This window comes from Triturus cristatus, chromosome 11 (assembly GCF_964204655.1).
Source record: "Triturus cristatus chromosome 11, aTriCri1.1, whole genome shotgun sequence".
NCBI classification, from domain to species: domain Eukaryota; kingdom Metazoa; phylum Chordata; class Amphibia; order Caudata; family Salamandridae; genus Triturus; species Triturus cristatus.
Genome location: NC_140594.1, coordinates 431,612,922 through 431,632,788, shown reverse-complemented (window position 1 = coordinate 431,632,788; position 19,867 = coordinate 431,612,922). Strand labels below are relative to the sequence as shown.

Below are 19,867 nucleotides of genomic sequence, written 5' to 3'. Positions count from 1 at the left end.
GTATTGATGATCTACTTGCTGCCAGATGCTAATTAATCACAGCCACGTAGTCAACTGGTATCGGTTACATTGCTCTGCCAAACTATGCAGCATTCAGTATCACTGGTGCTGTATTCCCCCAATGAGAACATCTAATCATGTGTTAAGGCACCTCCTGTGCATTAGGACAGAACCCCACACTTTGAAACACCTACCTTTGTGCTAGCAACTCCAATCTCTGGTCCAGCATTGATATGTACACCGCAGTCGGTCTCTCTGGATATGGAGCTGCCAACAGTATTGGTTATCCCAACTGTTAAGGCTCCCCTTTCTTTGCAGTATCGCAGGGCTAGCAGAGTGTCCGCTGTCTCACCTGAAAAGAGTCCCATTAACAATAAATCACAGGCGCAAGAGCAGAGGCTCAATCTAGCAGAACTCACAGCTACCAACATTAGGCAAAGACGTGAAGGGAAACTGACACAAAACTTCCATCCAGAGAATTTTCAATAATATGTAATTCATATTCACTGTGCCATGTAAAAAGTGACATCATTAACCCCCTTTAGACCAAGCTTGAACCCAGACCCTCCAGCTTACAAGCATTTTTGTAAAAACTATACGCAATCTGTCACGAACCTGACTGACTTATATAAAAGCAGACATCATCTCGGAAAACAGGGGTGTTTCTGTCCAGGAAGTCACTAGCCAGCTCAACCATAACAGGCAGCTCAGTCAACTCCTCCAGAACTTGACGGGTCTAGTACAACAAAAAGACAGTGGTTTATAGAGTATTAATTAAACTTGGCAGTGAGATTAAAAAAGGAGCAAATGAGCAGCATGTTTGTAACATAACTATGCTTGTGGGATAGTGCACTATATACAATTTACTCACCAAAAGGGGGAGTAAATGTTCTATGAATCGAAATTTTCCTCAAGGTTACACAGACTACTGTGGCAACATAAATATAAATCTAAGAAATGTGGATGAAAAATATATAATACTCCTGGATAACAGGAATATTGTAGAGCCGTACAGGACAGAGTCTTTTAATATTACTTTATACATATGGAGGTGTACATTGGGAAAGGTTATACACCTATAACACCATGAAGATTATCTCAATTCAATTCATAAACACTGAATATCTCTGCCCATGTGTGGGATCCCAAAACACATTTAGTATGGAGAAATACATTTTTAAAATAAAAACAAGTAAAAAGATGCAAATGTAGTAGCAATATTTAGATTTACTTTTCAGGATTGCCACATAAGATAAATGTACATACCATGAATCTTAATGGAACTAATTTACAGTCAGTAGATATCCTGAAAATGTAACATGATCTTGCCCAGGAGGACCTACAGTGGTACCATAGCATTGTCCTTCTCAATTAAACATCAAAACATATTGATACTGCACTCACGCAATTTGTATAAATTCAGGGTCTTTGGCAACTTCCATTGGTTTCCTACAAAATGTAACCACCAATTCAGGTATAACATTGTGATCGGAAAACACTTACCTCTAATTGTATTCTTAAACTTTGATATCATCCATTGATTCACATGCTTCTCGATCGTAAGCCTGGGAATACTAGGTACACAATGTTATAAACCAGTGCATCAGCACCAAAAACCTCAGACTTCGTTTAACCTATCAGTCTCAATTGAAGACCTAAAGGCTGGCATCCATCTCCCCACAGTCTCCTGCCAGATTTATCTGAGCTCAGGAGACTGACATGAGAGACATTGAGCCTTAGTACAAAAAAAGGAGGAGGAATGTGAGGCAGCGACCTCCGTAGACCCGCTTCCCCTCCTACCATTGCACCCGACACCACACCAACCCGTCTTTCAAAGGCAGGGAGAGAAAGAGTTAATCCCTTCCACTGCCTCTTGCTCACAGGGAGGAGTCCCGTCGGACGGATGCGGGAACCAATGGGACAACAGGAAGGCGGGACTAGTGGAGTACGAAAGCACCCCGGAAGAACAACTCTGCGCGCCTGAACCAGAAGGAGGAGGAAAACGGAACAGCGAGGAGAAGAGACAGACGGAGAACAAGAGTAGCGAGGACAACAGAGGACCACCAGAAGAGACGAGCGAGGATACCAGCCCCGGCGCTTTTCACGAGAAGGAGGAAGAAGCAGAGCTCTGGTCCGAAGAGTGGTGGACACCCCAGTAGACGCTGACAAGCCGCCGCAACTCCAGAGGGTTGCTGCTCCCACTGTACGTGACACGGGAAGGGGAGGGGGGAAGGAAGAACAGGGCGGGTTATCGGATGGCAGGGTAACAGGGGCACTGTACATAGTATTTGCACGCACAACATTTTTTTTTTCTTTGCAGTCCACTGTTAAAGCTCCTATGTGTCTATGAATACCAAGCACCATTCTGCGTTTCCTTTCTTATCTTTGAGCATGTCTCAACCTTCGTGGGGAACTCCCACCAAGCCCAAATAACCTTCTTAAAATTACTCTGCTCGAGCGTTCTGAATCTTCGTTAGTCCTTTTTTTTGTTTTATTTTCTTTTTACCTTTGCCGCTTACATATTATTCTCTGCCTCCCTGTGCTCTTGGCACGATCTGGCTGTTACTAGTCGGTCTTCAGAACGGACACAACGGGTGTATCCTACTGCGGTGAAGGGTTCTCATTTCATAGAGAAAAGAAGCCAGATAACTTAACGCCCCTCTGTCTTTGTCTTTCCAGAGGCTGCTGGGGTGTGTATCCACTACAAGCCTGTCCGCCAGTAAGAAGCAACCCTGCGAACAACCCCACAGAGGAAAGGAAGTCTCCAAGGATATCCAGTTAATCAACAGACGGAATACCTATACCTGTGTTTTTCTTTTATGTAATAAATCCTATCACCATTGATTCCCGAATTCGGCCTCCTCGGTTTTTCTTTCGCCCATCCCTCTCACAAGGAGGATTGGACTTGTGAATCTATGAAGGATATGAATGCTGAAGAACTGCAGTTACAGGTGAGTAACTGTTAGAAATGGGGTTACTGGTTGACTGGGGTGTAAGCCCTGGTCAAGCAGCAACCACATTCCTAGTCAGGGTAAGGCACAATCAAACCTCAAATTAAACTGTGCCCACCCCCTGTTAACTTGGCACAGAGCAGTCACTCTTAATTTAGAACCAATGTGTAAAGTATTTGTGCAACACTTCAAACAGTAGAACAGTGAAAACACCACACAAAAAGATCACACAACAGATTAGAAACATAGCAGAATTTAATAAATTAAACAAGGCCCAGATTACAAAAATCCAATCAGTAGAACCAGAGTTATGAATTTTTAAAAGAAACTTCAATATACCGCCTAAAAGCAAAAAGTACCAACCACAGCTATCTGATCGAGCTGGACGGGGTCAACATCAAAAGTACAGGCCACCGGGTTGGATCGCGGGTCAGAAACGCTCCCAGATTAGTCCCTCTGAAGTTTTACCTTCTCAATTTTTGAGCCAAGATTCCCATCTGCGTTGGAGAGGATCACCAGGAACAGGCAGGAGTTGGCATGGCGTGAGGTTGGCAGTCCCCAATGGGTTGTAGATGCGCTGTGCGCAGAGAAAGGCTGGCAGCAGCTCGCACTGACTTTTAGAGCGAGCGGCGCGGTTCTGGAGTGAACAGACCCGTTCACGGTCGCGAATAACCCAAAAGTTTGATTTCAAGAGCTCAAGTACCACACCAAGGGTCCAGGACCTGAGAGGGACCACTTGGGGGTCAGGAACTCGCTGAAGATGGGTCCAAGAGTTGTTGGCGTGTCTTTCATGTCCCTGAGACTCAGCCAACAGATTAGCCCTTGGATTCACTCTGAGGTCCTGAGTTAAAGATGGAGTTACAGGTTCAGTTCTTCATCCCGAGGTGAGAGGGCAGCAGGTCAGCATAGCAGGGCAGAAGTTCCTTTAGAAAAGCAGCCCAGCAGAGTACTTGTAGCAGGACAGCAGTCCTTCTTCCTGGCAGAGTATCCACAGGTCCAGAAGTGTATTAAAGTGGTGGTATCAGAGTCTTTCTTTTATACACTGTTGTGCCTTTGAAGTGGGGAGAACCTTCTAGAGGCACGCCAGATGTCCTGTCATCCTGGTCCTGGCTCCAGACCAACTACAGGAGGTTTGCGCACTTTGTGTGGAGACAGGACACAGCCTGTTCAGGTGTAAGTGAGACTAGGCCCAGCTCCCTTCTCCCATCCTGCCACTGATGGCCCATCCTGCTGCACCTAAGCTCCCGTTGTGTGTGGCTATCTTGAAGAAATACATACAGTTCAACCACCAACTACACCCAGTCATGTGACCAGAGACGGGCTGCAGGCAACAAATGGCTAAGGCACGAAAATGCCAACTTTCTAAAAGTGGCATTATCAGAATAGTAATTTAAAATCAGATTTAACTATGAGTTAGGATTAGGTTAAATTGGGTTTCCAGAAAAAAAAAACATGAACCAGTTATCTCCTCCCATTTGGAAATTACACTTACAAAATGTAATAAGGCAACTTCAATGTTATCCTATGGGAGGGATAGGCCTTACAGTAGTGCAAAACGAATGTAAGAGTTTTTTACTACCAGGACATGTAAAACCTAAAAGTACATGCCCAAATTTTGAAATACACTACACCCTGCCAGGGCTGTTCAGGGACTACCTTAGGGGTCACTTACATGTATTAAAAAGGAAGATTTGGGCCTGCACATCTGCAATGTCAGGTCTGAGACATGTTTAAGGTGCTACTTAGGTGGGTGGCACAACCAGTGCTGCAGGTCCACCAGTAGCATTTGATTTACAGGCTCTGGGCACACGTAGTGCACTTTACTAGGAACGTTTAATTAAATTAAATATGCCAATTGGGTACAAGTCAATGTTTACATCTTTGAGCAGAAAGCACAAGCACTTTAGCACTGGTTAGCAATAGTAAAGTGTGCAGAATCCTAGGGCCACAAAAAAAGTTAGCAAAACATGAGGTCTAAAGGCAAACTGCTAGAGGGAAACCATGCCAAAGATGCCAGGTCTAACAGTTCCCATTTTCTTCTCCTGTATTGAATCATTTAGAGAGTGATAGGATTCCATTCAGACTGCAATACAATTATATATATGAACATAGAAATAGTGGAAGGCACTAATATCGATACAATAATGCTGAAAGAATACATGGGTAAATCTCCAATTTGCTGCATTTCAAAAGTATTTCAGACTTATGCATACAATAGAGCTGCTCTGGATATCATTCCTCTTGCCTAGTGTGCAAACTCGTCCATTCATAGATCTGCCCAGGAGTTCATGGTCAAGAATTATACATGAAACAATCCACATCGCAAACCTTTGTTTACATATAGATTTGCTTCTCTTTAGATGCCCAAAGCAGACAAACAATTGATCAGTTTTGGTGAAAGTCCATGAATTTCATGTATAATTTTAGATTAGTAACAGTAAAGGCACATTCAGAATAAAGTAAGAGTTTGTTTTAAGAATCATCCGATCCTTAAGGAAACAGATGTATGGTTCTTGAACAGACAATACCTTTAATTCTCCCAACATATCTGGCAGATGTTACAGCTAGGAAAAAATCAGCCTTTCAGCACAAGTGTTGGTCAGAAGATTTACAAACAGGTTCAAATGAATACTTCATAAGTGCGGCCAACACTGGGTTTAGCTCTTAAGTTGGTGAAATTTTAGACATTGGGGGAAATATCAGAAAGAGTCACATAATAAACTCTCTAATTATTCTTTCAGAGACTAAGAAGAATTGATCTGGTGTTGTTAAATACCTAGAGTTTGCAGCTAGATGAATCCGGATAGAGGAATAACTCACTCCTTGTTGTGCTATGTATAACAAGTAAAAAATAAAATGATGTGGGGGACATCTTTAAAGTGTCTTTAGTTCAGTCAGAAACCACAGAATCAATCTTTGACATTTCATGCTGCATGATTTAAGCATGAGCAGTGCTCTTGCCTCCTGTAATACTTTATTGCAATTCCCACAAATGTCTAGTGCACCAAATTCCAAGTCCTGAGGAGCCAAGCTATTAAGTACAGGGATTGTGGGTCATGAAGAATTATCTTGTCGCTCTGTTCTGTGCAGAAGATGGTACAAATTGAACTGTATTGGAGTTTGAACTGAGATATCCCACACCTCTGGAAACCAGTACTCTCTAGACCATGCTGGTACAATCAGAATGAATGAGCATGATTCTTTCTCCATTTTGCAAAGCACATTTTAAAGAAGAGGAAATGGCAAAAAGGCAAAATGAAACTTTCCAAGCCAGCTGAGTGTCAGCGCTTCCCCTCTCGATCCTGGGCCAGACCATCAGTTCACAAAAGGTGGCACTTGCAATTCTGATGTGTCACAAACATGTCCCAAGTCAGTGATCCCCATCAGCTAAAGAGGACGTCCAGCTGTCTTCTAGTTCCCATTCATGAGTCTTGTTGAGTATCTGCACAAACATTTTGAAGTCCCAGAACATGTGCTGCAGAATGTTCCACACTTTGTTATATGGCCCAGAACCGCAGAGGTTATGCTTCGCAAGACAGTAGAGACTTGTACCACCATGCATGTGGATGTAGGGGCATGGCATGCCAAGATGGCCGCTTAGACATGAGTTCCAGCTGCTCCTGCTGTAGAGCTAAAAGTCCTACTGCATCCTGCACACCGTGCAAGACATCGCTCGCTGAGAGGGTGTCAGAGCTGCTAAAGTGTGTAACAGTAACACAGTGGGACATGCCCACTGAGATCGTACTGGCTGGTGACTCCAACTTTGTCCTAGACGGAGAATAAGTCAAATCCCCCCAATGACAGGACTTAAAGCCAAACATGATTGAAGCCCTTAAACAGATGTTGGTGGGATTGGTGGATAATTGAAGGGTACAGCACGGACACACACATTCTTGTTATTCACCAGCAGCTGACATGTAGAGTAGAGTAGATTGTTTCATGGTACAGGCGAACATGACCCTGAGAGTGACTTATACGGCATACTAGGCTAGGTATCTGTCCGATCGTTTGACCCTGCTGCTGACCTACACTTTGACCAGGCACCTATCCACAGTGCCGCTGTGGCGGATGGAGTAGGGCAGTTGAATGGGGAGCGATGAAGGTGGTGCTCAGATGGGTGGGTATGGCTGCTTCCACAAGTATCCGACAACCGCAAGGGCTGATGACATAGGAAGATAAATTGGCAGCTTTGGAATTAGCATTCCCACATGATCAGGAGGTGCGGAGGGCATGGGGCAAAGTAAGGAGATAAGTCTATTTCTCAAGAAGTGGGCCTGAGAAGTATGTGTGACTCCCCTACAGGTGCAGCTTACCTATGGCGAGAGAAAGAGCGGGATGTATGCTGGCCAAGATGATTAAACAGACGAGGTAGATGCAACCCATACTGGCTATTAGGGACTCGTCGGACTGAGAGGAACACAACACAGTAGATCATAAACGAGACATTCACGCAGCATCTCTGAGGAATATTTCTCACGGTGCACCAGGACCTTTGCTCACAGCCTACTTGGATGCGCTGCCACGCTTAGAGGGGGGAGAAATGGCTGGACCTAGAGAGCCAACCAATGAAACACAATATGCTCATGGCTATAGACTCTCTTAAGACAGCTAGCACCCCCCACCCCCCCGGGGGGATGGTTTACCTGCAGAACTATACGAGACATCTCCCGATTCTCTGGCTAATAAGCTATTGCTGGTCTATCTGGAGGCCTTCGAGCAGGGGTGCTTCCTGACTCTATGGGGGAGGCCTTTATCGTACTGGTGCCAAAATTGGGGCAGGACCTGCTGGACACAGTGTTCTATCACCCCCATCTATGTTAAATGTAGATTTAAAAGTACTCACCTTCTTCGATATATCCTGAAAATGGTCCACCCGTACCAATCGGGGTTCATTCCACACAGGAACACGCACTGTAATTCGGGAAGATTGATGCGCATTCTTAACGCTCCCTGCTTGAACAAGATCAATACGCCTTCGCGGACACAGAGCACACATTTGATTTGGTGTGCTGGGAGCATATACAGCAACTATTAGTGGGAGTAGAGCTGGGACCGAAGTTCGTAGCCTGGATAAAGCGGACGCTGACTGACACACTGACTGACACACACACACACTGACACACACCCTGACACATACACACACACACACACACAAACCCTGACACACAAACCCTGACACACACACACACAAACCCTGACACACACATACACACACACACACACACACACACACACACACACAAACCCTGACACACAGACACACACAAACCCTGACACACACACACACACACACACACAGAGTTGTGTCTGATGAGTTCCTACTGAAGAGGGGTACTCGGCAAGGATGCCCATTGTCTTCCCAGTTTTTTTGCCCTGGCAATGGAGCCGGTGATGTGCAGACTGTGCCAGGTACAGAACAGTTGGGAGGATTTAGGTGGGCCAGATGGTCCATGCTGTGTAATTATATGATGACGCGATGATCAAATTGCAGCAGATGGCCACTCCATTTCAGATCCTTCTGAATGTCATAAGGGAGCTCGGGAGCTCTTGGGGTTGCACATAAACAAGTCAAAGCCTGCTATGTTCCCACTGGGCCCTGTTGGAAGGACTGGCCGCAGATTTGTTCCCGGAGACTACCCTGGAGAGCAGACAGCATTCGATCCCTTGGGATGCATATTGCACACGGGATGCAACGCTGCCATGCTTAACCTGGGAACGGTCATTAATAGGGGTGGGCGGAATTCGCGTAATCGCGTTACGCAAATCTCCGCGAAACGGTAAAAAATCTCCGCGAACACGCAGAAATTCCGCGAACACGCGGAATTGCTTGTTCGCGATACTTTTTTCCTGTTCGCGATCGCTGTTTGCGTGCTCGGGGTGAAACATCTCGCGAACACGCATATTGAGAACGCGAACAAGCAAAAAATTTCGCGAAGTCGCGGAACGCAGATTTTTGGGCAATTCCGCGTTCTCCGCGGAACGCGAAATTACCCAAATTCCGCAAATTCCGCGAACGGAACGGAATTTACCACCCAGGCCTAGTCATTAACCACTTCCACCCCTTTAAAGGTTTTGGAACACACTGAAGATTTCCCTGATGGGGAAAATAGTGCTGAACAAAATGATGGTGCTGCCCCACTGCCTATACGTGCTACAAGCCACCACATATGAAATCTCCCAGGGAATCTTTCGAGAAATAGATCAACTCCTGGTTGAGGGGCTGGGAGAACATGCAGGGTAGGACTCTCCACACCCAAGTTACAATGGGACAATGGGGCGATGGAGGTTCTGTATCTTGAATTGTATTATTTTGCGATGTAATCCTCTGAATGTTATCTTCTTTTGATTCTGAATGTGAAACGCCACTTGCTGAATTTTGAGACTCTTTCTTATGCTGGATGTACTTACAGGACATAGGTGTCTATCTTTGCTCCCAGAAAGATCAAAGAGTTTGTTGAAGCAAAAAATTAATTTTTCACAATCACAGAGAGTCCCAGCTTTGAAAGAAGGGATGTTTTCTGAGACATGATAATACAAAACACTTCTATTGAATATTCATTTTGCCCTTGCATTGCCCTGGATTGTGGTCTCAAACTTTCCACATGTGCAGATTAACAGCTAAAACCCTGAATGAGCCAAGCCATGAACAGTACTTTTAGGACTTTCAGGCTAACAATCAATGTCCAGGACGGGAAAGCCTCTGTTGGTTGCAGGACAGAACAATACATGTGAGAAATGTATCAATATAAACAAAATGTGTTAACTTGTTACACAAAATGAAGGCCAAACACCAAACGTTCCCGTTTCCTTGTTTTGTAATATTTGCAGCTTCGTAAGATCATAATGCTAATGTTCCTACTTGCTTGCATTTGGCACAATCCTTATATATTCAAGAGTGCACACAGAAAAGCATTCCACGTATTTCTTTTCCAATACCTGCTGATTCTGTTCCTCTCAGATTTAGTTTCTCGCTCTCAGACAAACATACACTCTCTATCTGGCTTCACATCTCTAATTCTGTCCCTGTCTCTTTACCCCAACTGTATCCTATCACTCTCTCTACCATCACTCTTTCTATTTCTAATCTGCGACTCTGAGCCTCTCTTCCGCTTTCCATAGCCGTCTGGATTTCTTCCTTGTCTCGATCTGGTTTACCCCTTCTGCCTCGCTATCTTTTCCTACTTTAAACTCACTGCTCCTTCCCCCTCACTCTTCACCTTCACTCACCCCCATTCTCCCTCCTCTCCCCTCGACAGTAGGCCCCACGACCGGGGAGCTTGCAGTGAACACTGCAGGGACCCGAGCACGTGCAGAGTCCAGCAGGGTAGAGGTCAGGGTAACAACAATACTGGCCTCCGATAGGAAGGTCAGTTGACCTCCTCCCACCTCACCTAGGCACCAGGGAGGCCGCTTAGGCCATCTTCACCACCTCATCCCCACCCATCACGGACTCAATGTTGCAGCAGGTGGGCAGGGTAGGGGTGTATTCGCAGGGGTAAGTGAGTCAGGAGAAAGACAGTCAAACCTCAGTGGGAGGCCAAGGGGTGAAAATGACCCTGTTTACCTGGGTTCCTCCACGGCCACTCCGGCACACGCCCTCGCCAATGACCCAAACATTAACAAGACGACCCAGCTTCGATGTCTGGCAGAGGGGTGGTGAGGATAAGGAGGGCTTCCATTTGGGTAGGAACTGAGCAGAGGCCCTCTTAACCCTAGGGCATGCCTCCAATAGGCCGTTCAGTCCCCATGGGACAGCTTGCCAATGTCACAGCTAAATAATACCAACAGACGGCAAATGGCCAAACATGCTGCAAAAATAACAGCACGTAGCTGGCCCTCGGGCATCAGTCCAGTGCCCAACCCATAATCTGACCATAAGTACCGGTACTCTCCTTTATTGTGGAGAAGGGTCGGTACTCAGCTTGCTAAAAGTACGAAGTGGCAGTACTCAGTACCGGTTAGTACCGGCCCATTTAAAGCACTGGCAGTATCTGCCCTTCACCTCATCCCACCAGACCAGCAGTGCACGGTCTTTGGCAGGAGGCTTTAGGCATAGGGTCTGAACTATGGCTGGTGCTATGCCCAGGAACATCCAACCAAACCAGCAAAATAAAAGCAAATGTTTTAAACAAAGTACATTGTGGTTAAAACCTCAATGTTCAGTTGCTCCTTTAAAAAGTAGAAGTGCACTGCTAATAAAGAATCAGTTTTAGTTGGTCCTTTAATTATAGCAGGAGAAAAAATAATAGAAACCGAAAAATGAACTGTATGATAGAAAACGTCTATTTCAAATTTAACGCACCAAAAAGCCACTAAAAGCCTTTCCTCCCAGGCTTTCATTCTAACGGGCAGATGCAGTAAGCAAGCTAAGTCGTAATTGTAGTGCCCACCTTCTACTTTTCACACAAGATCTAAAAGATTACTTTCGCTGTCGAAAGTCAATCCCAGTGAAACTTCAAGTGATGATTACTCTTTACTGGAACCAAAGAAGAATAGATCTTAATTAAAAACATACATACAATTTCAAAGAAATTCAAGCCAGTGGATACAGGCTAACCACACATGCAAAGTGAATTAAGTATGGTTTATAACCCCATCAAGCAGATCATACTTTTGGGAGGTGTGTCAGTGTATAAACATTGCACAGGTTGCCTGGGTAACCATACATCTGCTACAATCGGAGGGATCAGAGTGAGCCAGATTTTTCCCAGGGCAGCAATTGCATGTCTTAATGTAAAACCAGGAACGGGCAAGAACACTCAAACCCACACATTCACTGGAGAGTAAGCGCTCTCCAGACCATGAGAACTCGGTCCTTCTGGTGAAAAAATAAACTCACCAGTTTAAAATGCAGAACAAAAGGGCTACCAATTAGTTTGGGAAATTTCGCATCAAATTCACCACTTCAGCGCAACTGAACACTAGCGTATAAATACTATTTTCTGACATAAAACGGTGCAAATTTTGAAAAGAAAATTTAAAAAACAAAGATATTCTGAAGAGGTCACTCACAGCGACACCGGCATGATAACTTGTCCCACAGGCGATGAGAATCAAACGACGGCACCTCTGAATCTCTTTCATGTGATCTTTCAAGCCACCTAAATTTACTATACAAGCAATAACAAAACACGGCACAAAATTAAACAACAACTTACAATATTTTCATTCAAAACACTTCAGTCAAGATGGGAAACAAGGATTCTAGAAAACAAAATTGATCCAAGCATTTTCAAGCTGACAGTTTTGGCAGAGGCAAAATATGATGTTACTAAACAGGTACAGAATGGACAGAATCAATGCAATGTTCTCTGAGACACAGAACAGGAACCACACTGGTAGCAGCAGCACTGCATGCTTCTCTCTAACACACAATTTCAACTTTTTATTTATTTGATTCAGAACTCAACTAATACAAATTCCAAAATATAAAACAGTTGTATTAAGATTTGTATTTATACTTGTAAAAGTGCTTTAAAACTCATTATAGGCATAGTAAATTAAGGTTGGCGAATAAAATACATGAGTTTAACTGTTAAATGTATGCCCTTTTAAAACAACTTAAAAAAAACTCTTTAATAAAATAAACAAGTTATAGCAGACAAATTAAATTGGGGAAGACTTACATACTGTAATTAAATCTTGGGTTAAGATGACATATCTAAAACGGTTAGATTTTATAAAACGTTGCCGAGCCTCTACCAAAGACGGATTTGGACAGGTTAAAAATACGTGGAAAAGGTCTTGTACTCTGCCGTTACTCAAGTCACAAATACCTGAGGTATGTTTAAGGGAGTTCCATCTGGAGGAATAAACTGGTAAAGGGAGAATTCCTAGCCGCAGAAGAAGAATACAGTGCCTTACTCTATGTTCTAGCTGAAACTGTATATAGTGCTCACGAGTTTTATATACTATATTTTCAGCAATTTTTTCGCAATACTTAAATTGGGTACAGTGCTCCTTATCTAATACACAGCTTATTCTCTGCGTCATATGTTTTGGAAAGAGCTTCAGATGCTCTGGAGACCAGGCCTGCAAAAGTGCTACAGGGCATTGTGATGCCTCAAGGGCTTCTTTAAGGTTCCTATTAAAAGTATGCAGTGCCGATACTTCTCTAAAATTCTCTAATTTTAATATGTGTCTTAGGGTGCCAGGAGCAGCGTGTAAGAGATTAAAAGCCCACCGTATAATATTGGAAACGGCTCGAGCGTATGTACTCGTTAGAGAGAGCTTGAGACGCAAGGCCTGTACGGGGTCTGACTGGGTGACTTTTTACAATTTCCGTAGGATAATCCCTGCTTTCATTTTCATTGGATGCCTAGTTTTGATCTGTATATATTCCAAAACATAAGATAAAATGGGTGGAATTTACATACTGTAGACCTTCAGCAGGGATTTAAAGTGTCTATTCCCAGTTGAGCAATAAAATCTATGCAATGTCCCAGCATAGGCGTCTGCTTTTTGCCCAAGATGCTGCAGGTGGGAAGTGTTTTGAAGGTTATACGAAAATATGCGACCTAAATAAGCGTATTCTTTCACTATCTCAATCGATTTACCTCCCAGTGTCCAGGTGAAAGGCTGAATTTCCTTCTTCCTCTAAAAAGTAAAATTTTAGTTTTAGAGATGTTAGGGAACAAGAAATGTTCTTTTGCGTATCTATTCAGTTCGATTAAATTTCTTTGTAGGCCAATTGGGGTACGATCGAATATAACAATGTTATCTGCATACAGTAGACTATGGATATCTTTCTGCGCTCGTTTTGGAGGAAAATTATTGGTTTGAGAAAAATACCCGGGTAGATCGCTTATGTAAATGGAGAATAGCAAGGGGCAAGGAGGCATCCTTGTTTCAGACCATTCATCGTAGAAATTGGACTAGTTAGGCCCCTTTCTCCCCCATCTGAACTCTACACCATGTTGCTGTATGCAAAGAAATTATTATTGTAAGGAGGTCATGGGGACTCCCTAAACTTGCTAGCTTTTTCCATAACCTTGGCCTATCCACGCTATCAAAAGCAGTTGAGAAATCAATAAAAGCACAATAAACTATCTGAGATTTTAGCACTACGTACTTATCAAGGACAGTCTGGAGGATAGCAATATTGTCTGTGACTGAATGTTTTGGGTGAAAGCCAGCCTGTGTCGTAGGACTCACATCATTTGAGAATGCCCAATCTTTTAGGTGATCCAATACACATACTGCAGAAATCTTTCCAGTGGCGTCTAGAAGGGCGATTTGTCGATAGTTAATTGAATTTGATCTAGAGCCTTTTTTTTAAATGCTCCCTCGCCAAGATGTTGGTATTTTCCAAGTGTCAAAACAGTATTGAAAAACACACACAAAACGGGTGCAGCATGGGCTGCAGCAGAGGTTGGTACTGTAGGCTTCCCACAGATAATTTGCTCGGTGCAACATCTGCTGCACTTGTTTCAGATGGGTAGCATGTTGCAGAGTAGAACTTGAAAGCGAGCCTGATGTCCAAAACCCCCGCAAGCTCAGGCAAGGAAGTAAACCTGGTTTACTTTATTTTTTGTACATTTTATTCTCTAGACTTTTATTGACCGAAGCCTCGCCCCTGACGAACCTCGACCCCCGATGGACCTCAACACTGATGGACCGCGACCCCCATTACAAAGCAGTGGTGAAGTTACTGGAAAAGTGGACTATGGGATGCAGTTGCCTCTCAGAAGTCCTTCAAATACTTTTCGAACCCACAGATCATAACGTTGCATCATTCCTACCAAGACATACTTTCTTATAAAGCAGGGAAATTGCATCCAACAATGGGCTCAGATCAACAAACCGAGTGCTATTTAAACATGAAATAACAGAGGAGGCAGACTGCAGGCAGCTGGAGATAATCACTGGCTGTTCATTTTCACCTCACAAGGACAAAGAGAACGAAAAGAGAAAGGATGATTTCTCTAATAGCAATGCTCTGAATGGGCACTTGAAGTGTTCTAATACTCTTCATCAGAGTCGTTGAAGGTTCTCAGTTATCCCCCCCAAAAAAAACTGGAGAAAAAGCTCTGCTCACAGAGCTACCGGATTTGAAGAGCACCTAGGGGTGGAGCTGTGGACGTGATTAATTCCTAATGTTAGATTTGGTTTAGCAAGGGTCTGTCAGGAAGCAGACCTAAGGGACTGAGATGCAACTAATATCTCCCACTCTCATTAGAGAGTGGAGGATCTAACTGGAGGTGCTCAGTCTTTCTTGTAGGCATGAAGGTCAAGACTCCCAGTGTCACCAGGGAAGGCCAATTCAGTATAAGACTGGTCTTAAGCTGAAGGCAGACAGTTTTTAACAGCGCCACTCTGGCCGCATGACATTTCTGAAAAGCATTACAATGCTGGAGAGGGGGGAAGACAAGGATGGTGCTCGAGATGAGGAAGAGGAGGATAGTGCTGGAGATGAGGAACCATGCAGAACTGTCAGACAAGGTCCTAAACGGCAGCAAGTGGACGACAGCGCAGAAGGCATAGGTGGGACCTTGCTCAAAATCCAAAAGTATGGGGTCACGCATGCCTTGGATGTCGAGCAAGGTGAGGTTGCTTTGAGAGGGTATCTCAATTAGGAGATCTGGGATGTCGGTGCTGCATGCCTGACGGGCACCCTCTTGTGCACAATCCTCAATCTACACAGAGGGCCCTTAACTTGCACTTCACATCACAGCTTTGGAAAAAGATCTCCAAAAAAGAATACCCTTGAGGGTGTCCGTCAGGCATTGCAGCGCTGGTCCAATGAGGAGGAAACCCGATGATTAAGCTGGACACCCGTAAGGGTGTGTGATGGCCCAATCTCCAACAAGCATTTGCAATGCAATAGGTCTCGCATTTGCAAGAGTTTGAAGTATTGGCATTGTAAATGACAATGCCTTTTATTTATCGGTTTTAAAAACCTGCAAAAGGTGCCTAAACACACACTTTGTACTTAGTTGTTGCTTACGAGTAGGAAAGCTGGCAGTAACTACGACTCTTTTACTGCCACCCTTGCTTCTCGTTAGCAAGGACTACAAGTACAAAGTGTGTGTTTATGCACCGCTTGCAGGGTTTCAAAACACATAAATAAAAGGCATTGTCATTTACAAAGCCAATAGTTCAAACTCACACAAATGCGAGCCCTATTGCATTGCAAATGCTTCTTTTCTGTGCTGGTAAATATTTTTTCCCCATGGAGAAAGCACTTCTACAGCATTTGGTTACAAATTGGTATATATAGGCGCTATCAGTGCTCAAATGGACAGGCTGAAAGCGGTATGCTTAATCCAACTTTAGGAGACAAGGTCGTTGGCATCAAGTTTTATTTTCTCCAATGTGTCCGGCACTTCCATTATTATGAATGTTATGGAGCCAGGGAAGGGTTGTAATGTAGGCCGCATCCCCAATTTTGTGGTATTTGTCGAGGAGTCAACTCGAAAGCACTTTATTGATTTAGGGCTCAGACTGGATGCAGGTCAGTGACAAAGATAAGGTTGGCGAACCAGAGCTAAAGCAATCATTGATAAAGCCTATTGGACTGCCTTGGTTAAGCCGAAGGTAAAGACTGTATGAGAAACAGATTCTAGGTCAGTATGGGAGCAACAGGACATTTATTGATTTAGGAAGTGTCAAGAGTGTAAAGCCAGAATAACTGCATGAACCAAAATAGCACCTTTTAGGCAACACTACTACCCCCCCCCCCCCCCCCCCCTCTCGGCAAAATGTTATCCTGTCCAGGCAGCGAAGCAGAACCAATACCGCTCTCTGTGCCCAAATCACAAAAACAGATACAAATAATTCCCTTTAAAGCCTATTAATACAGACATCGTTTTTTTTGTGCCATCTCCCCATTGTGTACTACTGCCAAACACTAAGCAAGATGTTTATGAGGGCTTTCAGCACAAGTAACCTGCAGCAGTAGGCACTACATCTGGCGGGGTGCCCTCCCACTGGAGTCTGTAGCGCGTGGGCGAGCTGGCACACTGCTCTGGGAGTGAAGTGATGGCTAGTCAGGGAGAAGGCACACTGAAGGGCTGGTGCTAGGGGGCTGTGACAATAGAGAGGTTCACTCACCTCGCGGGGTCAGTACGGCGCCTGCTCCCCGGTCTCCCATGATGCTAAAGGCAGGAGACGGTGGGCCATCCTCATAGTGGGGAGGGAGTGATTGGGAGTCCAGCCTTCTCCCCTGCGGGACAGGCAGTGCGGACGCAGTGGCCTTGACTGTCTCGGCGTGGCTCCGTCCTCTGTGCGCTGAAGGCTCCTCACCTTGGGGCAGGTGCCTCGAAGCGCTGCGCCAGCTCTTCAGCCAGACACGGAGGCATAAAAGGAAACTACTCTGAACGCCGCTTCCGGCAGGTCCTGGCGAGAGCCGCGGCAGCACAAAAGAATAATATTGCATAACACGTCTCGAAGGCGCTCATTCGGACTTTGTGCGCACGGCTGCTACACGACCTCAGAGCCGTACTGAAACGGTGTACGCGGGAACAGTGTGCATCGCCGTTCATAATAACAATGACAATTTATAAAGTGCGCTTTACAACTGAAAGCAGCTCGGAGGGCGTAAATAACTGTTGGGATTACCCAGCTTGACGCAAACTTCAGAAGGATTAAGCGCGGAGTCAGCCCTGCAGGGGCCCATGAACATTATTGCAGTAGGCTCTCATGCAAGTCTATGCTCAAGGCCTGCACTGAGCTGCTGACAAGCGGACACGGGTGACACTAATCGCCACGGAGGGTGGTGGAGGAAGTGGTGGCGGGGTGGCTGGGGGGTGTCACTAGTAGTTAGCCTCAGCCTGCAGAAAGCCCCACCTCTCGTCCTTTCTTAAGGGCCCGACATGCCGGCGGCACGGGTCAGCCTGCGCCTAGGGCACGGCCAGAGACCGCTGGCACATCGAGGAAAGGGGCTTCAGCAGGTGTCTCGGGGGCATGTGACACAGGCTGCATGAATACACTGCACCCCACAAACACCAAAGGGAGGCAGGAGCGGGTCCAATGAGCAGCCTGCAGTGACCTCAGTGGACTGCCCCGAGGGCGAAGGGTGCGCACACCTCACACACAGTCCATCTGAAGTACTCACCCCCAGCTTCCCCCATCCTTGACGCTGGGGGGTTCGAAGGGGCTAGTAGGACCAGGGGCGGCCACGCCCAGTGACGGCAGTCACCACTAATCTCCAATTAATGCCAGTGCGAGGACACACATGTTTAGCAATCAAATTGTTAACTCGATTTACAGAGCACTTATTAGCACGACAATATTGGCCAGTTTAAGAGTGCTCAGCTTTTCAACCTCTGAAGGAAGAAAGGCTGAGTAGCCATTCTCTTAATTTACATTTGTAAACTGCAAATCTTACACAAAAGTGAAAGAAATGTCGAAGAGCCTTGCCTCGCACCAAGCAGCGGGGCAGGTCAGGCACAGTAAAGGCAGGGACCAGGCGGGGTTTCATGTGGTGCAGTGCCTTGAAGGACAGATAGTGCGCCCGGCAGTCATTTCTGTGCCTCGTTGCAGGCCTTCAAGGCACGGCGTACACTTTTCACAGCCAATAAGAAGTCCCCCGTGAGCTCCTGGTAACAGTTGGCAGCGCCAGCAGGCCTGGCTCCGTCGTTCACCACATCCAGGATTCAGGAGCTACAGCCACGCCAGCCAGTGTCTTGTGCTATTCAGACATTCATATCGCTACATCTCACTATTTCTGCACTCCACAACTTATTTATCTGTAGAGGGTTACAAACCCTTAAAGCGCTGCGAGGCTGCAGAATGATGGCATGTAACCTCTACAGACAACACCCATTTAAACTCAACTTATGTTTATAACAAGCGCGGTCCTGAAAGCGAAAGAGGATCGCGCCGGAGCATGGGGATCTCTTGTCTTTATGGGGCCATGTGTTTAAACACATGGCCCCATAAAGATAAGAAAGTGCTTCACGACAGCCGTGAAGCAGGACACAGAGTCCAGATCGCAAGCCAAAGGGAGGCAACCAAAACACCTCATTCCCAATGGCAGGCCACCATTTAACATAAACGGTGACGCCGGCCAATGGGAATGAGAGGCTGGGCTTAAAGCCCTCTTCTGAGAATCATCTCCTACTAAATCTCTTGCGGAGGCAGAGCAGGGCTCTGCCCTGCAACGCACGAGACCTAAAAAGGAACTACTCCCCTTGTAGTGGCTCCTTTCCTCTGACCTACTCCCCTCTGTCCTCTTTAGGAACAGCATACCTTTTTCTTTTGAGAATTATCAGTGGAGTATGTATGCTGGACCTTCATGTGCTCTAGGTCTCCAAGTTTTTGTGATGGATTATTTTCTAGAGGGCTCACAAAAGAACCAAGAGGGGCTGCGCATCAGTTTCTGACATGGCATTCGTTCAGACTCTTAGGTAAAGTGATACAAACCCCTGACAAAGCCAGTGTGGAAGGGTAAAAGTACCCTATCCCAGAGTAGGGATCTGGAAGATCAGAAAACATAGTATCTCTTATGTATAAGTAATGGCTACAAGCCCCATATGTACTGTACGCGTGGGATACCATATTATCACTAGATAACCAAGATCTATTAGGTGACCCTGGTTATCAAAATGTAAATGTAAATGTAAATGTAAATGTGTAAATGTTGTAGACTTGTAAAGCGCACAGCTGCCCCAGCAACGGGGCGTCCCGGCGCTGTAGACCGCTGGGGAACCCGTCCTGGCTATCCCTGTGAGATGGTCCCTTTCTGGGTATCTCCAAGGTGAAACCAGGCATCCCTGGCGTCTGTGGGGGGCCGTTGTAGAGATGAGGCAAGCTTAATGCCCAGAGTTACCGAGTGTGTTCCTGGTTAGAGTAGGTACCGAGGCGAGAATTATCGAGTCCGTTTTGACCCTGGTCCACGACCCTGCCGCGTCGGGAATTGAACCCTGGTCCCTGGCCGATTCTCTGCAAAATGGCAGTAGAATCCCCAAAAGTTG

General features: G+C 45.5%; 1 protein-coding gene across 2 annotated transcripts in view; it reads right to left on the bottom strand.

Annotated features, from left to right (window-relative positions):
• The window catches only part of LOC146784382 (glutamine--fructose-6-phosphate aminotransferase [isomerizing] 1), a 188,614-nt gene that overhangs the window by 47,876 nt on the left and 120,871 nt on the right, over positions 1-19,867 (bottom strand). For both annotated transcript variants that reach the window (XM_085636301.1, XM_085636302.1), the window contains 3 exons: positions 11,964-12,061; positions 616-736; positions 195-352 (listed from right to left, as the gene is read on the bottom strand). In XM_085636301.1, coding sequence (XP_085492427.1) covers positions 195-352; positions 616-736; positions 11,964-12,061 — 377 coding nt within the window. The remainder of the gene's footprint in view (positions 1-194; positions 353-615; positions 737-11,963; positions 12,062-19,867) is intronic.